The 19,852-nt window shown below is 40.3% G+C and overlaps 2 protein-coding genes across 4 annotated transcripts in view; one reads left to right on the top strand and one right to left on the bottom strand.

Annotated features, from left to right (window-relative positions):
- The first annotated feature begins 1,544 nt into the window (after positions 1–1,544).
- tbc1d7 (TBC1 domain family, member 7) lies at positions 1,545–7,646 on the top strand. Of its 2 annotated transcripts, none has more exons than XM_023428929.2 (8): positions 1,545–1,813; positions 1,935–2,111; positions 2,951–3,031; positions 3,283–3,473; positions 4,219–4,356; positions 5,048–5,193; positions 6,666–6,795; positions 6,882–7,646. In XM_023428929.2, exons 2-8 carry the CDS (start codon positions 2,000–2,002, stop codon positions 6,966–6,968), a joined length of 885 nt encoding a protein of 294 aa, XP_023284697.1. In that variant the 5' UTR covers positions 1,545–1,813; positions 1,935–1,999; the 3' UTR covers positions 6,969–7,646. The 2 variants fall into 2 exon arrangements, with proteins under 2 accessions (XP_023284697.1, XP_023284695.1); XM_023428927.2 differs by having other exon boundaries at positions 1,978–2,111.
- The window catches only part of phactr1 (phosphatase and actin regulator 1), a 34,670-nt gene continuing 22,107 nt past the window's right edge, over positions 7,290–19,852 (bottom strand). For both annotated transcript variants that reach the window (XM_023428926.2, XM_023428925.2), the window contains exons 3-13: positions 17,682–17,762; positions 16,688–16,810; positions 16,388–16,591; positions 16,015–16,276; positions 14,667–14,878; positions 13,541–13,697; positions 11,825–11,880; positions 11,666–11,727; positions 9,910–10,050; positions 9,731–9,807; positions 7,290–8,697 (exon numbers count right to left, since the gene is read on the bottom strand). In XM_023428926.2, coding sequence (XP_023284694.1) covers positions 8,682–8,697; positions 9,731–9,807; positions 9,910–10,050; positions 11,666–11,727; positions 11,825–11,880; positions 13,541–13,697; positions 14,667–14,878; positions 16,015–16,276; positions 16,388–16,591; positions 16,688–16,810; positions 17,682–17,762 — 1,391 coding nt within the window. In that variant the 3' untranslated portion in view covers positions 7,290–8,681. The remainder of the gene's footprint in view (positions 8,698–9,730; positions 9,808–9,909; positions 10,051–11,665; positions 11,728–11,824; positions 11,881–13,540; positions 13,698–14,666; positions 14,879–16,014; positions 16,277–16,387; positions 16,592–16,687; positions 16,811–17,681; positions 17,763–19,852) is intronic.

The raw sequence follows: 19,852 nt of genomic DNA on the forward strand, positions 1-19,852 counted from the left end.
TGATTCATGACTTTTCTTATTCATGGTCAGTTTCATGCTGATATTTATAACCACAACTTGAAGGGGACCTTTATTCTGTTACAGTATAAAACAGCACTCATTAAAGATATAACACTTAGCCTAAGTACTTTATAAGAATATTTATTCTATGAATATTTATAATGACCTTTTTATACATCTATTTTCTTATTCATCTCTGTAGACGTTTTTATGTCACTATAAGGAGTGGATAGCTGCCAAACTCAGTTTTGTTGTAGTATCTATGTATATCAATGATCATACACAAGGATACTGTTGTGTAAATAGCTATATAGTCATTTTCCAGTTGGGCCAAATTGCTTGAAATTTATTTAACATTCCAAATCAGGTTTTAGTGATTTGTGTTTCTTTAGGTAATTTAGAAATCTTTCAGTCAGTGATGCATCTAGGTTTTGTAAACTGTGCATACATTGTTGTACAATTGTTATATGTGTGCATTTTGGACATCCCTATGCCCATAATAGGAGATTTCCTTGTGGACAAATGACAAAGCATAGTAATAATGTATGTATTTATTTAAAAGCAGATATTCAAGCTGGAAAAGTTGTTTCTGCAAAAAGCAGATGCTACTCTGGTTAATTTGATCCTTCAAAATAAAAGCGTATTTATATAGATCCACACATAACAGCTACTCGTCCATAGAAAAAACCTAGCTACAAGAAATTCATTAAATGATATAAATTTAAAAAAAAAGCAAGATTACATACTTATATAAATACATGCATTAGTATATGAAACGTAATAAAACAAAACAAGATGCAGCATAAGTTTGTTCTTATAATCAGTTGTGGAGCAGCTTACACACTGTAATTGATTTTCATAAAACAATATAGTCCCCATTATAGTCTTCAGGTTATTTATGACTCTCATTCAGGGATTCTCAATAAATGATGGTAAATAACTTCACTGAATAGTCGCTGAATAACAGTGTTATTCCTCGTTGCGAAAAGGCAATTTGGGGCCTTTATGATTTGTTTCATATGTGTATATCAGTTTTACAGTAGCCACTGAGAAAAACATTTCAGGGGTGGAATATTATGGCTAACCCTAACCCCACACATTTGTAAACATCTAATTTAAGAACTTTTCAAGGACTTTCCAGACCCAATTCCCTCAAATCCAAGGACCCAACAGCATAGTTTGAGACACAGATCAAGGTTAATTACTGTTTACAGATGCTCACAGACAAACAAATAAAAAAAAGAGAGGCTTGAATGTGTGAACACTTCTCAACTGTTAAAGTGATGACAGACTGTAGTCTCTTGCACACATGCGGACAGTGACACCTTGCCTATTTACTAACATTAATAATAATTAAAAAAAAAAAAAAACATTAAAACGTTTATTCGTCCATTTTCAAAAACTTTCAGTACCTTGTTTTTGTTTTCTCAAATTCATAATCTTTACAGAATATCAATGCCCCGCGGGAACCCTGAAACATTTGAGTACTGGATAGAATTTCTCAAGGATTTTATTTTGATAGTTCCACCCGGAAGTGTTTGCTAACAACAACAGTAGCTGTAGCTATCATACAGCAGACCGCACCATCAATTTATCTTTGGAAATGTTGCATCAGCACTGCTACAATGGCGTCCAGCTAAATGTCCTGTCGTCGTCTCGTAGTTTAAGTCAAACGTTACATCACAGAAAGTTTGGAGGTGTTCGGTTTGTGTGTCTAAACTAACATTAGCTTGTTGTCTGGAGTTATGTAGCAGCTAGCTTGAAGCTGTAGGTTGACACCGACTACAGGCAGGAGACGTGGGAGAACACCAAGGTAGGAGCCAACATTTGTGACTCCAGTCTACTAACACACATGTATTATAATTTATTTCCATTAAAGTCAGCCATGCCCTGCAAAGTAAAGATGTAAAATGTTATCTATCACTCAAAAAAAGTAAGTAAAGCTTCACGCTGAAGGATTTTGGGGATGGTGTGCAGGTGTCGCTGACCAGGTCTCACCATGGCTGACGACCCTCAGAGAAACTTCCGTTCTGCATATTATGAGAAGGTGGGCTTCAGGGGAGTGGAGGAGAAGAAATCACTGGAGATATTGCTCAAGGATAATCCTCTGGGTAGGTAACAGTTCATATTCACCAGCACACAGATGAAAGCTGAGTAAAACTTGGCAATCATGCTGAAATTGGTGGTTAAATAAGAAAATGTTGCTCTCAAATGTGATATTTTGTGATTTCCAATGATCTCTTGTGATAGTCACGGCTGTATGTTTGGGTTCTGAAATATTTATTAGACAAAATAAGACATTTAAAGACATCAGCTTGGGCTTCTGGAGAGTTTAAATGGATATTTTCACAATTTTCAGGCATTTGACAGAACAAATGGCTAATCAATAAATCAACAAAATAAATGATAAAGTAACCAATGATAAAAACGATCATTAGTTGCTGCCCTTAATCACATGTGAACATTAGGAACATACAGAAATGGACAATAAAGGCATAATTAATTTTTACAGCATCACTCTTTCTCAAAATGCAGACAGACATCTAGTAGGATTTACTAGATTATTATTTTCTGTCTTATACCATTTGCATAAACACTGTTTACTTCTTTTTGCATCAAAACATGAACATGATATGTAGTTTTCTCATCACATGCAACACATATCACATCAGGAACATACAGACATACATGATAAATGTATCAAAATTAGAAAATATCAATAAATAAAGAAACTGTGTGTGTGCAGCTTTTAATAGGAATTGTTATGTTTTCTAGCTTACTAGATTTTCTACATTACTGCCTCTTGTGGGAACACATGGCTAACATAGTATTTGAATACTGTATATACTGTTTACACTTTAATTATGTTATCACATTACATTGTTCCACCACTTATGTGTCTATGATTTCTTCATCATCGAGTTAATAGACATGTTTTACTCTCTAACAGACCTAGAAAAGCTGAGCACCTTCAGTCAGAGGTTCCCCCTCCCCTCCATGTATAGGATCCATGTGTGGAAGGTGCTGTTGGGTAAGAATCACACATGACCAGTAAACACACAGCATCACAAGTCCTGCTCCAGGAGCTGTGCAGATAGGACGAGGTGATGTGGGTAAAATCTACAGTAGAACATGAACAAAGTTGTTTTCTTTTTATTATGTAAGCTACTTTGAACAGGATGATGAAAACCCTGTTTAGCTTCATTCAAATTAATCAGTTTTATCCATTTTATTTATTGAAAACTCTCCTTGGCTCTGACCCCTGTTCTCCTGCTCCTGCAGGCATTCTGCCGCCCCACAGTGACTCTCACACTCTGGTTGGATGCTACAGAAAGGAGCAGTACCAGGACATCCTGGAGGCTCTGGAGATCATGAGATACATCAACTCCTTCACACCCTCCACCCATGTCTACCTACGCATGTTCCAGCTGGAGAGCCAGGTACTCCCACGATGCTCCGAGACCATGCCCCCGGTAAGAAAGAACAATCAGAGTGTTACTGTCATATCTGAAACACATTATAAGATGATGTTTGGTGACATTGATCACAGTTTAAGGTTGGGTTGAACTGTTCAGGATGTGATAGGACAGATGTGTTTTCGATGTCATTAGAAAACAACTATGAGTTGTATGAGTATGGGCACATACTGTGGCCTGCTGAAGTTACTGTAATTAACGGATGCCTCACTGTTGAAACAGCTGCAGATATTTGAGGTTAGCTCTGAGCTTTTCATTATGAGTTATTATTCATAACAGGAGAGTGTAAAATTAGTGGTTAGCACGTAGCTGATTACACTGAAAGCCTTCCATACCAAGAGTTAAAACATCACTCACAGTCATCACCACAAAAACAAACCCTTTGTATTTTTACTACCACATCAGCAACTGGTTAATTAAATGTATTTGGGTTCATAATTAAACAGGGAAACTACTCAGAGTTACATGGTAGTGGAGATGTAATCAAATCCCGCTCAATAGGTCTCTCTCACCAAATAAGTCACATTTGTGAAATGTTTGATAATATAAAAATAACAGTATTCTGTATTTTTACATCTGGGTGCTACAGTTTTTGTTATTTTGAAAAATGATATGTAACAGTATAACACTATTCTGCAAGTCTATTTGTTAATGTTGTGATTGACAAACACTGTCACTGTTCTTCATAGGCTGCTGATACTTGAGTTCCTTCCTTCCTTAATTCTCTGGTGCTTTTTTTCAGGATGAAGAAAACGAGGACTTCCTCTCCATCAGCAGAGCCATGGAGGAGATCGTAGATGATCCCGTCGACTGCTACTGGCTGATCAAGTGTTTCGTCAATCAGTTCCACACAAAGTTTGGAGACTCAATACCTCATCTTGTAAGGACATTTGACATCGCCAAACATTAAGTTTCAAAGCAACTTTACTCTGAAAATAGTAACAAATAGTAGTAGATAAAAAAGATTCTCAGAACAATAACTTTAAGCTACATCTCGTGACCTGCATCAGTGGATGAAATATGCTTCAAACTATCAAAGATTTCTAGTAAGTGAACCTTATGCTAAGAATCATTGCTCAAAAGCAAATTGATTATCAGAAAAAAATACAATAAAAATCTGAATTTATCATAGATTAAAAAAAACAACATATTGAGTTGCTGCTTCCTACAAAGTTTATACTGTTTTCTAAGGCAGCAGCTGCAACTTCGAGTATTGACTGGTTTTAAAATTCACAACACTGGTGTCATTGTTCACTGAATGAGACGGTCTATATTTATAAAGCCAAATGAATTGAAGGCCTTGTATTAGGAGGTCAGGTTTTCAGGAGTTACTCTTCATTTAAACTGAAGTATTTCCTTTATAGTCCTGCTGTAATTTTGACTGTGCGTCATGGCGCTCAGAGACACAAAGTGAACGAGGAATCATGGTGTAAATTTTGTTTATGAAACGCCAGAACTGATGTGACGACGTTCTCATGACTCAGGAGTTTGGATCACATTATTTTTTTATGTGCGTCACCATGAATTAGGACTTTGTTGTTTCCCTCCTGTTCTGGTCTATTCTGGTGCAGCCGAAGAGCCTGGAACATTATCTGAGTCAGGAGGAGCCTCGACTGCTCAACCATCTGAAGAACACCGGTGCTCTGGCTCAGCTGCCCCACGGCCTCTGGTTCAGACGCTGCTTCGCTGGCTGCCTGCCCGAGTCCAGCCTGCAGAGGTCAGTTCACTGTTGGCTGGGAAAACCTGGTTTCCTTTGTAGCATGTTTTAACTCAACGAAGATAAAAAAATATTTTTTATAGCAACCTAGGATGTTGCTATAATAGATCATACAGTAAGCTTCATGCCTGGATCTGTGCTGCTAGCAAACTACAAAGAGACAAAAAAACAGCAGATGTCAGAGATTTTTACCCCCAGGCCTCTTCACACATTCAGATTCAGAATGGCGTTTTTTTTCTTTAGCCTCTCATGAACCTTAAGGTTCTTCTCCAGACAAGTTTTAAACTCTGTTAAAATCCTCTGCTATGATTAATATTTTGTTTAACATGGTTTTCACACATAAAAAGTAAAAAAAAAAATTGGAAAACTGTGTCTGAAGCCTGCCCACCACCTGCTTGCTCCAGGTGAAAGAGCAGAGAGTATCAAGATGGAACATCAGAGAGACTCAGCCACATGTTTGAGCCTCAGTCAGACCCAGACCCAGATGAGGAGTCTGTTGAGAGCAGAACCAGAGACTAGCAGATGTATCAGAACGGTTAGCGCAGTTAGCATCTTTGATTTATTTATTAGGTTTACTAGCTTGTAACTGGCAGTGGCTGACACAGTGTTAGCGGTTTTGCTAATGCTAAATCTGGCTCACTGTACTGACAAGGTTTCAGGTTTATTTAGCCCCGCCCCCCGTCCCTACAAGTTGACAGGATTGGTTCCTTAGGTTTATGACTACGCCTGCACGATATGAGGAAAATTTGCAATAACACTGTTCAATATTGCAATGATGATGTGACTTGCGATAAATAAACAAATATTGAAGTGTGCATATACAGTTTAGCTGAGTGAAGCTGAATGGAGAACACAGACAAAGGTCACTATCGGTCGTCTCCTCCCCAAAAGTTTGTGGCAAATGAAATGAATGTAGCTTTTGTACATGTTTAAATCATGTTGAACAGGTGGTGTGATGAAGGACCCTGATTGCTTTTGTACTAGCAAAGGTTGTGATGACATTCACAGAGCTACGACTGTAGTTGTTGTCAGCTCCTCTGTGTGTGGGAGGCTCTAGCCCGACACACGGTAGTTTTTTTCCCGGTTCATTTGGCTCCGGCGCTGTGCCTTGAAAACCTCGAAAGTTTCAGCAGATAGTCTACATACCCCAAGGTTTTAATTCAGATGTGGAAGCAATTTGTATATGTGATAGTATAGTAAGGTGTAAAAATGTTATGTCATATTAAGGCATAAAATGTCATATGTATTTATATATATCTGTGTAAAAACGTCTGAAAGCTGCAGACTCAGAGAGAGTCTGTCTTTTTAATCTGTTGAAATATTTACCACTTCCAGACTCCCAAACACTCAACGTTCACACCTTCTGAAGTTAAGATGTCACTTTCACAGTCCTGTTATACACTGAAGACAGTTGTTATGTCCTCCTAACCTTAGATTGGTCAATATAACCAAATCCTCTATATTTTTTTTAGGGTTTGGGACAAAGTGATCAGCGGCTCCTGTAAGATTCTGGTGTTTGTTGCCTTGGAGATTCTGCTGAGCTACAAGATTATGTTGATGGGCATCAACAGACCTGAAGGCATGGTGAAGTTCTTGTGCAATGTGAGTAAATGAGAATACAACACTATTATGTATGTGTTCCTCTCGGGAGGTGCGTTTGTATAACCTCTGTAACGTTTTCCTTCCAGATTCCACAGGAAAATACGGACGCCATCGTGACTAAAGCCATCGACTTGTGGCATAAATACTGCGGCACCCCGATGCACGCCGTGTAGCTTCACAGACTTCCAGACAGAAGTGAGAAGCTTTCCCAGAACCCTCCAGGACTCCTTAACTCCACTGAGACAGACTGTGGCGTTCACTGTCCGTGGGGCTTTGTCTCTGCTTGACTGAACTGAAAACTCATCATGGGCTTCTTTTGATAAGCCCATGAACTGTGGAACCACTTGCCATACTTGACCAGTCAATTTCCAGCTTTCCCCAAAGACTGTGACAAACTGCACAGGGGAAGGTCGGAGTTGGCAGATACGGACACAAAGGAGATCACTGAAGCATGACGTGTGATGATAACCTGATTGTAAAAAGACAAAGAGGCGTAAACTTATTATTTTTTAATAAGTTTCTTTCTTTAAGAAACTGCATACATCATAGAAGACTCACAATAAATTAATACCCACATGCAGTTTTTCTGCTTTACAAAAAAACATTTGAAAAGTCTTGCTTACTTTCTTTGCTATGTACACGTCTTAGATTTCTGAGAATATTCCTCTCTCAAAACATTTTACTGTACAAGCGACAGTGATATTACTGACTCTTGTACACAGACACACACACACACACACACACTCAGTCATAACACATACAACAGAGCAACAAGTTCTCCCAATAATATTGTCAAAACTGCCAATTCATGGACTGAATATAGACTGTAAACAATAAAAAACAAAAAGTAAGGTGGCAGGGTTTCCATATATTGTACCGCACAATGACGTATAAAAAAAAAAGAGGTTTTATTCAGCAGAGAGTTCGGCAACATTTTACTGTGTCTACAGATAATATTCTGTATCAAATGAATTGAGTGAATTTGGCAACTTTTAAATCCCTGTAAACAAAACTGTAGGCACAGCGAGACGGTGGATTACTGAACTCTCAACAGCAGTCGCTCTGGGATGCATTCAAGGTCACGACTTCTACAGCAAGTCAAGTTGCTTTGGTTTAAACCGGGGATTTGAAGTCTGAATCCAGGAACTCTTGAATGCAGCCCATCAACAGATGCACAAATAAGGAGAAAATCTGAAATTATTGCTCAGTTGACTGATGTGAATGCATTAGGAGCCCATCATTTTCTTTATTGTTACTGGCTTTTAAGAAGCATTATGGGATGTTGATTAGGATTTTAGGAGATTTTGGCTTCAGGTTCAGCTGCCTACAACAGCATAAGCTGTGGTAAATATTTTCATTCCTGTGGCTAAATGAGATAAACGGTTATTGAGATGTCATCTGTAGAATTAAACTGTGCCAATACAAGCACGCCCCCAAGGAAAGATAGAGTCCGGTTGAGAGAGGAGAGTGAGAACATGGTGAAAGGCAAGAAAACAATCCCTGTGTAAAAAAAGAAAAATCCCATCTTCACCTTCTACCGTTCCTGTCCTTGTAATTGGCAGATTCTGTGTTTGACGTCCAGAATCTTTATTCAAAAACAAAAGTGCTGCAAAGGAAACGTGTCGCCGCCTCCTCATCATAAAAAAACAACAGTTAAAAGCTTTTGAATATCAAGAAGCCTCTAAAACCTCCACTGAGCGGAGACGCCAGCCGAGAGGGTTCAATCCATCCGAAAGTTCCTGTAATGGTCCAAACTCTCGGTGTGTCGAGTCCAGTCTGTCAGGCTGAAGTCGACGCTTGGGGGTGGGGGTGCTAGTAGCAGTCTGAACGCTTGAGGCTTCAGTGGGAGGAGTACAAAACCATGGCTGAGGTCTGACTGAGCCACTTTATGGCCGATGGAACCTGCAAGGAGAAAACAACGACAAAGAGAACGTGAGCAACATCTGAGAAGCAGGCAGGTTTGGAAACCAGATGAATCGTCTTTCAAATCTACACGAATCTCCTGCTTTTTCATGAAGAGCACAGGTGAAAATATTGAATATGCCTAAAACTAATGACCAAATTCCAATCAGTCTCTGCTGCTTTTGGGGTTGATGCTAATGTGCTGTACTAGTGCAAAAGTCAGCATTGGTGGCTCTGCTGTTTTTGCCAAGTGGGAGATACTGTAGCTGTCAGAAACTCTCCAACTTCTCAGATTAAACCATGTGGCTGATTTCAGCAGTTTCACACAGACAAACTGCAGCTTGGAATGATACAGGTTAAACGAGTTACAATGTAATCTGAGATTCGTAAAACCCTTTGAATTTAATTACATGACCTTTCCTCTAGCGCCACCCCCAGGACAAACTTTACAATTTTGCCCCACTAGTGATAATGACCTAAGGCTATGTCCACACTAATGTGTTTCCATTTTAAAATCAGTGTTTTAAAATTAAAACTATCTCCGTCCAGACAAGCTGAAATCGCATACATACATGAGCAGTCACGTACACTGGGCGTGTGCCGGTGTAAGAGGGAAGCAGATTGTCTACTCCGCAGTTGATAAGTTGCACAAAATACTCTGAACAAAGGAACAGCAAAGACAGTTGTAGCGTTAAAATGCTAAAATTAAGTGAACAACAGCTGCCATCAATGACAAAAAGGTCAGTAACGCTTGTAATAGCCATGTTGCATTCACTGGTAGTCTTGACTCAATCATGGAGCACGCACGGGGGTTTCTGTCGGCTTCAGCAGTGTTTCCACAGCTCTCCGTTTTAACGGCTTGAAAACTCCAGAGTTGCTTGGATGACAGACATAAACGCAGCTAAAGAGATGTGTTTTAAAACTAAAACTATCAGTGTGAATGTAGCCGAAGACATGCTCAATGTGTCATGTGTATCACAGTTAGCTCTCTGAATGTGTTGGTGGTGTGGTTGTAGTCCTGCAGTCTTCTCACCTGGTCAGATGGCGACTCGACTCATGCACTTCCATCTCTGTGCTTTTGAACTCGTTTAACTCCTTTCTTATGGCGGCCTGAGCGACACACAAAAACACACACACACGCATATTTACATAGAGTCCATGCTGTGTGTTCAGACAACTTGAATCCAGAGTGAACCACGTCTTTAAGCTAACCTTATCAGCAGCTGTTAGCCGAGTCCACGGCTTGTCCGCTCTCCTGTCGTAGTCCTGAGCCTCGGCCACCTCCACGTAGTCACTGAAGCGGATCAGGATCTTCGCTTCCCTCAGCTCCTCCACTGTCGGCCTCTGGCTGAGCTGCAGGAGGTGGAGGGAGAGAAGCCATTATTAAAATGGATACTAGGGAAGATGAGTCTGTGCAGAAAAGGAAAGGATAAAACTACTAACATTACGACTGTGACAAATTATTCTTTGCTTGAAGGCTCTGATTCAATCTGTGCACAGCGGCTTAGGATCCTCATATCACTCCAACAGCTGCTGACACAAAGCTGGTTCAAGTGTTTTCCTACTTAGGTCTTATGTTCCCCTTTTATGCCAATCAACAAATGGATCAACTTTGAGGAACATATATTTAATATATATTATGATTGTCTGTTATTATCTGAAATTTAGCACATTCACCCCACGATTTGTTTTTAATACAAACACAAGAGTGAAAATGTCCAGAAATACTTTTCACATCTTTCCATTTTACCTAATTGATCCCTTTTTAAAAAAGAGACTCAGAGAAAAAACTAGAAAAGCAAATTATTTTCAAATTACATTACATTTACATATTACACAATTTCTAAAAGAATAAAAACGAACTTGGGTTTTACTCTATAAAAATTCAGATAATCACATATCATTCATTATTGCTGTGGCAGCTGTTGTGAGCCCCTTATCCTAACCTTTTTTCTTTAATTAACAATTTACTTATTGAATTTCCCTAAATACAGAGCAATCTACAAGAGAAAACACAGTGGTAAAGCATCAAAGATAAGGAAAAAGAGAAAAAAATATTAAAAAATGAATGTGATCCCTTAAGTCCATTCACCCGAACCCATACAAAAGGTACAAAAACATAAGTACCAGAGGACTGAAAAAAAAGGGGGAATGTTTAGTGAAGTTAATACCAATTCCACACACCAAGTTTCAACTATACATACATCCACTGATGCCTGTGTGTGTGTCAAGTATATCTCATTGTTAGCCCACAGCAGATTGTGAAATATTACCCATATAGCTACTAAAATCGGTACCACTTTACAATAAGATGACCCTTATTAAGGATTTATGAGTGGTTTATAATTACTTCATTAATTAACTTGTTAACACAGTTATAAATAATGGTCACTCATTAGTAAGAGTAATGAGTATGAAGCATGAACTTGATTTTGCCAAATAGACAGTCTGCATCAATGTATGAAAACTGTTTATTTATGATTTATAAAGTCATGACAACCCAATTATAGACCATTTATAAATCCTGTATGAGGCTCGTCTTATTGTAAAGTGGTGCCCTGAAATCAGCTCAGCATTGATCATAGAGATGTGGCTTTCTTTTGACGTTAAACATGATTTTTTTCTGATGCCATGTACGTGCATGGGGAAATGTCTTGAAACCACACCCTTACCTTAACCGTCACAACTGAATCCCCAACCCTAACCTAAACCTAAACCTAAACTCTAACCCTAAAACCAAGTCTAACCCTCAAACAGGCCTTTAAACTGGTCGGGTCCACGAGTATATTAAAACAAGCCTATGCGCACACATAGAGAGTAAGAGGATGATGTAACAGATAATACTATCATTTTTTCAAAAGGGGGGCTGCAATATGAAGGATGGCAGTTCGGTCGCCACGGCAACCATGCTCATATCTCCATCTCTCCTCTGATCAAAGACTCTCAGACCGTCTCTCCTCCATCTTACCTTTCTGGACAAATGTCTCTTGATCTCCCTTTTTTCCTCCTGCTCCTCCAGATCATTTCGAGCTGCAGGGGAAAAAAAAAAAAACCATGATCACACACACTGATGATTGATGTTGGTCGTTTTCTCTCTCTCTCTCTCATGCTATGCAAAGTGACTTACGTTTGAGAATGTTCCTCTGCTCCAGCTCCTCTGCTGTCGGCCTTTGACTCAACCGCCTGGAAAATAAAACATATCTATTTCAGGAAACCTATTTTTATATGATTTTAATGTTTGTGTGTTTTCAGATCTTCACCGTGCTCAAACAAAATCTTATACGAGGCGGAGATTTCACTCTTGCAGACAGAGCTGACTGTGCATGTAATATCATTTTTTATGAGGCTGTGATGTTGTGAATTTACAACGGTGGGGTGGGGGGGGGGGTTGAAGTGATTCAGACAGCTGAGCAGAGATTGATGGTGAGCGAGGACAGAAGGAGCTAAAGGACAGAGCTCTTCAAAGATGGCTGACAACAAACTCGCAGTGTATTTTTGTTTTTCAGGGTAAATGGCACCGATGTGATCAGGATTTACATTCCATTGGAAGAGTTCAAATCAAATCATTTCTAAGTGATAAAACGTGATGTGATGTATTAAAATAATGGATGGAATGGATAAAGCGAACATCATAAATTCAACCGAGGTGTCGGTTTAACCACTTAATGTAAAGCTTGTATACAGTATGTGACATCAAGTGGTGACATAAGGTCAAAGATGAACTTAATGTCTCCAGAAAATATCTCAATTAAATCATGTTCTACACGTAAAATTCAGTTGGTGCTGAAACAGTTTGGTGGCTCGTTAAACGTCCTCTGGTTCCACCTTCTTAACTGTGAGGATTTGTTTTTTTTTTCTGTTTTGTATCATTGAATCTTAAATATCTTTTTGTGTGTGACTGTTGGCAAAACAAAAAGAATCTGAGCACGTCCACCAGGCATCTGACCAGGAAACGAATCTTGACACTGTGTATTTAGTGTTGAAAATGAATTACAACTGAATTTATTCTATTGGACAAACATCTAGACTTTGAAAACCGTCTTTCTGAATGAATGTGGTCTTCATTTTCACTTTACTTCCAATATATATTTATTTTTGAGTTCTCAAATTCAGATTGAAAATGAATGTGCTTAATAATCAAACGATATATTCAAGTTGCTCAGTCTCAAAAAGTTCAGTTCATCCCAAAACAATATATTATATATATTATTATATATATTTATCTATTGTCAGTATAGATTCAGATCAGTGTTTTCCCAGCTTTGAGAAGCAGCAGGAGCACTGCTACAGAAGCTGAGTGCAAAAACATGTTTTAGACACTTTAAAAAAAATCCCCACAGAAAAAAAGCCAACCTCAGTTGAAGTGGATGCTTTATTTTGAGGCTAAAACACATTTTTGCACTCAGCTTCTGCACCAGTGCTCCTGCTGCTTCTCTAAACTGGCAGTGCGCTGATCTGAATCTGCTGTAGATAACACACTGAGCATAGATAAGTACCTCACACAACCCCATGTCTAATAACCATGAACTATCACTTTTAATGGTTCTGCATTGGGAATGATTTATGATTGAGATGTTATATGACCGCACGTTAACTGTACGTCCACTGTCTTGATCCTACATCTTTAATCCCTCCCCTCCTCTCAGCGCTTCCTCCTCCCTCCATTATGACTCATCATCCATCATCTGCTCCCTTCAGCAACCAGGTCGCATCTACCACAGCTCACGTGGGTTAAAGCTCTTTGCAGGTGACTGGGTGGGCCTGTGTGTGGATGTGTGTGTGTGCATGTGTGTGTGTGTGTGTGTGTGTGTGTGTGTGTGTGTGTGTGTTTCAGGCGGCTCACCTGGTCAGTTTGGTGGCCGTCTGTTGTCGGGACTCGAGTCTCTCCTGGTCCGACTGCAGCGGCAGGATGTTCTTCTCCTCCAGCTCCCTCTTCGATGGACGGTTACTCAGCTTGATGGCCAGAGAGTCCTTCCGTAAGACCTTCATGGCCAGTGTGCCTGCAGTCATCACACAGAGAGGGGAAGACGTGTGTTGTGTGGATATAAAGTGTCGTCTTAGCTATGCAGATCCAGACTAGTGAACTCTCACTTCATAAAAAGAGCATAGTTTTGTTTGGGTTATTTATGACTGTTGTCCTAATTTTGTTGCATTTCACTGGTTTTATTTCAGGGTTTCAGAAGCTAACAGGCAGAATCAGATCCACATCCATCTTGTCTTAAGTAATTATCTTCAGTATCTTAATTGTCTCCATGAGCTCCAACCACTGACTGTGTTGGTAACAGGGCGAAATACAGTAACTAACATGGGTATGCATCTGTCTCTTTGACCTCACACAGGAACTTTGCCTCGTGTACGGTATCTCCGCCCACACCCCCACCTTGCTGCTTTCCCTCACACTTCTGGTCTAAACTGTTGTCCCACGCTTGTGTTTTTTAAATAGTTTTTTGTGCCTTTATTGAGCCGTCATCTTCACTAATCAATAGGTATTTTTTAGGAAGAATGAATGAAATGACTGGAAAGTGAAGGGAGTCACAAACCACAGAGAATTATCTCCAACTTCAGCCTTTCTAAGCTCATTGCTCCCAAATAAAATTAATTACTGCAGCTTTAATTTTTCTTTTGCTTATTGTTCCACCTTCTTTCTTCTTCTGTTTTTTTCTGGTAAAATGTGAATATAACCACATCAGCTGTTACAATCCATTTTCCCGCTTTTCTTATGCATTATTTAGTATATGTATATTGCTGGTGCAAAAATATAATAAATAAATACACTGTATACATAATGCTGAGATGAATAATTCACATCTCTGATTACAACCTGCAGCCGAGTGCTGCACATCACGTGATGCCTGCACTTGTGCAACCGTATGGAGACACATATGTTCATATATATATGTGTGTGTACTTCATGAATATGTATTATGATTTACAGCAACCGGTGACTGATTGATGGAAAAGACACCTACTTGTAAACAGTGTGTCATCCTCATCTTCCTCCTCGTCTTCATCTTCCTCCTCCTCGTCGTCTTCTTCCTCATCCTCGTCGTCCTCCTCCTCCTCCTCTTCCTCCTCGTCCTTGTACATCCCCGGCAGGTCCTCGTAGTCCGCTTCGCTGGGGAGGTTCTCTTTGTCATCGTCGCACTCGATCATCACCGTGGGAACGCCGTGCATCATGGAGCTGCAGGTTGGTGGGAAAGGGTAAGAGGTCAGAGGCGTTTTAGAAGATCTAACTGTTTGGGATGAGTCCAGTGATGGGAACCAAGAGAAGTTACTTATAAGGACTTGTAATGGGCTGAATGTTAATTGGTTGCATTGGGAAATTAATTGGCAACAGTTTATGTATTTGATTGATCGTTTAAAATACCAAACAAATGTGAGGATTTGCTGCTTTTCTGTTTTATATTAGTATATCACAAGTTTTGATTATGTTGGTTGGACAAAACAAAGACGACACCTTGGGCTCATGAGAACTCGTGGTCGCACTTTTAAGTGAATCTGTGGTTTCCAACCTTTTCAACATGTGACCCCTCAAAGTTACATCTGCTTGTACCTCTTCACTGGTTGTGTTAGTTAACTGGTTATGACTAGTTCAACCAGAGTGACTTTCTTCTCCTTGTTTGAGTCATTTTTAGAGGCAGAAATATATATTTTTTCTTCATTCCTGTCTTATTTAGCTCACGGCGACTCTGCAGATTTGTCTTGTGACGCCTTGTGGAGTTTCAAACAACTGGATTAAAAGATTAACTGCAAAAATAATTCATTATTAGATATAAAATTACAGTTAGATGCAGCCTTTTGAATTCTACAGGAGTACAAAGTGTTTAAGATGAGGTCTGTGCAGAACATTTTATTCCAGGCTCAGACTTCAGGTCCTTTTAAGATGTTTCAGATCAGTCACAGCTTTCAGCCCTTGACGACCTGCTGGACGAGAGGAGGGGAATCAGCAGAAACAAACACGAACAAACGTCTTTTGGGAATAAAACCTGAAGTGCCACTGAACATTACCGATGTTGTAAAACTAGATGAGAAAAGGTGAAAAACTGGTTGTCTTCCTCTATGACACATCACACAGGATAAATTCTGAATGCTTATTTTCATTCTCAACACCACACGTCAGATCAGACCATTAGTTGTCTGGTTCTGCCAATCTGGATGAATTTATCAAATAAGATCTGTCAATGTCAATTTTGAATTTTTCAGCTGAACTAAAGGATCAGATTTTCCTTTACATGTTGAAAACCCAGGCAGAAAAATGAATCGTGAGCTTTTTCTCAGCTCGTGAGAGAGCTGACGTTCAGCCGCTGTGACCCTCACCTCTCAAACCTCTGCATGGTGAGGGCCAGGGTCTTGTTGAGCTCCTCGATGATCCTGCTGGGCGGGTGGAGGGGAACGGGCAGCGTCCCGTACTGCAACGAGTGCCCGCCCATTGGAGCATGGCCGGGAGGGGCGGGGCACTTCTGGAAGGCGAGCGGAGAGGGCTCCATGCTCCCTGCAGGCACGGAGATCATGAGCTTCTTTGGAGGTAGAGGAGGAGATAACTTCACCGACATGCACGGCAGCTTCACCGGGGCTCCGTCTGCACCGAGGAGGTGAAAGGTTAGGTGTGTGTGTGTGTGTGTGTGTGTGTATGTGTGTGTGTGTGTGCAGAGAGTCAGAAACACACCTGCGTGAATGAAGCTGAACGCACCTGTAATGTGGTTGGGCAGCCTGGTGAAGGGTTTGGGCGGCAGCGCAGGAGGTTGTTTGTGTAGCGTTGGAGGTCTGGACAGTGTTGATTCAGCGCCGTCAGCCAGATACACAGTGGACTTCTTCGTGGGCGGAGCCTGGCTGGATTTCTGGGCGTGGTCCTGTTGGCATGCACCGTCACTGGGCATCTGAAACTCCAGGGAACCTGAAAAGAGAAACAAATCAAAGAAATAAAACAGTCAAATGCAACAATGCGAGATGAGAGGCGAGATGACGACGGTGCTGCGGCTCTGCTGCCTACCTACACCTGCGGCTGCTCCCTCCATCATTTCAGCACCATCAGACTCTGACAGGCCGGAGCCGAGCACTGGGGAGCGTCCGTTCTCCATCTTCACCTCCTCCCGTACAGATGGAGACGATCCGTCTGCAGAGGAAGACAGAGCAGGAGAGGGGGGAGGGGAGAAGGGGAAAACTGTGGATCTGGCAACAAGTTACTACAGTTTAGAGCTACTAGTGCTAAAGCAATTACTCAATTAACCAGGTTTGCTAATCAATTAATCGCTTAGGTCAATTATCAAGCAAACATACCAAACATTCACTGACTCCATCTTCTCAAATGGGACTTTTTGTTTCTTTTCTCTAGTTTGTTTCATTGTAACTGAAATTATTTGGCTTCAGTTGGACAAACAAACAGATTGTGAGAACTCAGGATGATCCATTTTCTGACATTAAAAACTTAAATAATTAATAAAAAAATCTCTCAACTAATCAATGACTGATTTTGTTCATAAAATGTCAAAAATAATGATAAATGCCTATCACAAGCTGCACATGTGAAAAGCAATAACTTCTGTCACCTTGAAATAATAATTGAAATAATTCAACACCACAATTTTGTCAGTCAAGTAACATATTATAACATCATCATGGTCCCACTGAAAACTACATAAATATTGGATTACTGCCCAACGACCAAGTCTGAAAACCACAAGATATTCCAACAATGAAAGCTAATGTTCAACTTAGAAAAGGATCAAATCTTCACATTTGAGAAGCTGGAACCGGCAAAAAAGAGTTATTAATCAACTATCAAAATAGCTGCCAATTAGTTTTCTGTTGATCCTCTAATGAATTCATTGACTAATCATTGCAGATCCAAAAAGAAGAAAAAAAAAAAAAAAACCCAAAAAAGATGAATAATTTAATTTAAATCCTGTCTGATCAGTTAATTAATTAATCAAGTGGTCATTTCAGCACTTTATTTCAGATTTGATTGATCAGCTGTTTCCTGTTACCTTTCTCATACACCTCCTTCAGCACTCCTTTCTTGATGAGCTCCTCTCGGCTCTGACGCGTGGACATCTTCCTCTCCAGCACTGAGGATCACAGAGGACATGAGACTGTGAGACTGTGAGACTGTGAGACTGTGAGACGCTGAGGATGTGATCAGTGCAGAGGAATGTATGAGCTGCAGCAGACGTTTGTTAGGACCTGTGCCTCCATCGCTGCTGCTGCTGCTGCTCAGTAATGATCTTGTGACTGAACATCTGAGCTGCACACACACGCACGCACGCACGCACACACACACACACACGCGCGCGCGCACACACGCACACACTTCACCTCCAGCTGGATGTTTCTCTATTGATGTTGGAATGTGGCCGCCCTTTCAAAATTAAAGCTCGACTACTATATTAAAAGACTAAAGCCACATTTCAGTCTGTTCTAAAATCTGTTTTGCTAAATGATCAAACTGACTTTTCACTTCATCTGCTGTTTGAATATTCTGTACAATCTGCACATTCAGTAGCTGCGTTCAATTCAGATCTGTATCTAATCCTGGTAAATATGAGTGCTGCATTTTTGACACATATTCTTGAACATCTTGCATCAATAACCTTTATTTAATCAGGTGATCTCACTGAGATTAAGATATTTTTGGCCAAAGATTTTTACATTACTTCCCACTTCTTATTTATTATACACACACATACATATATGTGTGTGTCATACCTATTGTATACTTGTGGAATTGTGTATCTATCTATCCATCTATCTATTTTTAATCCCTGCTTAGTAATCAACCAAAATGCCTGATCAGATAAACAATCAAGGAAAATAATTAAAAGGAAATGTGTTTTTACTCTTTTTTTCCAGAACGCATAAAAACAAAATGGAGAATTTCTGTTTTTATCCAACAAAAGGTTTGTGAGTTTCATCTATTCAGTCATATGTTTTGTGGGAACCCTGCACACACCCCAGTCCTGATAAAAAAAATAATTCTTCTTCTTCAGGAAAAGCCTGGTTGCTTTTCTTGGTGTCCAAACACAACGAGCCTGGACGCCCACATGATTGAAAGCACCATGGCTGAATGATGGCAAGAGTCCAGTAATAACACATGGTGAACACAACATGTGCGCCCTGTGTGGTCAGCAGTGTACAGTAAGATGTACAGTGTGTTTTGTTTGGAGGGAGGTCTGAGCAGAAAAACGCCGGTCGTGCTGTGACAGCTGGGAGAACAACTTGGCTGCAGGAAGCCTCTCGTCACCCTCGGCTCTGTGTCCGTGTCTCTCACTGAGAACAGGAAGTGGAACGACTGAGCCAGCGGAGAAACAGAAACAACAACAACAACAACAACAACAACAACAACAACAACAACAGCTTCCATTTCTCCATCCGAGTCAAACTCTTTTCTGTTTCGCAGTTTACTGCTCGGTGCATATTGTCGCTCTGAAACCAGACACGTCCACGTTTCCTCAGATACCGAGTTGATTCAGTGTTACAGAGGCGGCGCAGTGGAGCGCTGACAATCACCACTTAAAGCTAATTTGTTGCTGCAGTGAACATTAATTATCGACTCCTCCTCTTATGGTGTGTTTACATCTCTGATGAAGACGGTAATTAACAGCTTTTCGCCTCTATGCTTGAACTAAGTCAAATAAATCTGCTTTATTTTCACACGGGATCTTTTTCTCTGTGACGACATGAATGTTCACATTTTTGTTTTCCAGCGATCTGTGAATATGTTCTTGTCTTTGTACGTTTATCTGTAATTGTTTATTTTACTTTCTTCTTTTTTGAAATGATTTTAGTGTCTTTATTATCATTATTATTCTAATCCACAGACCTTTATTAAAACATCTCACCTTCCAAACACACGACCCACACCGTACCCTACCAACTCCAATTACGTCAACTGTTGAAAAGTTCATCCTCCAGACCGTTGAGTGGCACCCAGGCTCAGCAAGGCTGATGTTGTGGTTGACAGAGCAGCAGCAGGAGCTGACCTGAGGTCTGCCACTGCTTTACCAGCCTTACATAACCATAATTATACACAGTAGATCTTCGCTGCTGCTACTATATCACCATACACCCCCCCACCCCCCCGCAGCACGGCACCTCTGTGATCACATTCATCATTGCCACTGTTGCTAGGAGGCATAGCAGGGAGACATTTATCTGCTGT

This window comes from Seriola lalandi, unplaced genomic scaffold (genome assembly GCF_002814215.2).
Source record: "Seriola lalandi dorsalis isolate HSWRI2012SDOR001 ecotype SW California unplaced genomic scaffold, Sedor1 jcf7180002054885, whole genome shotgun sequence".
NCBI classification, from domain to species: domain Eukaryota; kingdom Metazoa; phylum Chordata; class Actinopteri; order Carangiformes; family Carangidae; genus Seriola; species Seriola lalandi.

Bases quoted from the DNA above. Each gene is read 5' to 3' on its own strand.
- tbc1d7 (XM_023428929.2), top strand. From the start codon at position 2,000: ATGGCTGACGACCCTCAGAGAAACTTCCGTTCTGCATATTATGAGAAG. The intron at 2,112-2,950 runs GTAGGTAACAGT...ACTCTCTAACAG, and splicing joins GCTCAAGGATAATCCTCTGG to ACCTAGAAAAGCTGAGCACC. The intron at 6,796-6,881 runs GTGAGTAAATGA...TTTTCCTTCCAG, and splicing joins TGGTGAAGTTCTTGTGCAAT to ATTCCACAGGAAAATACGGA.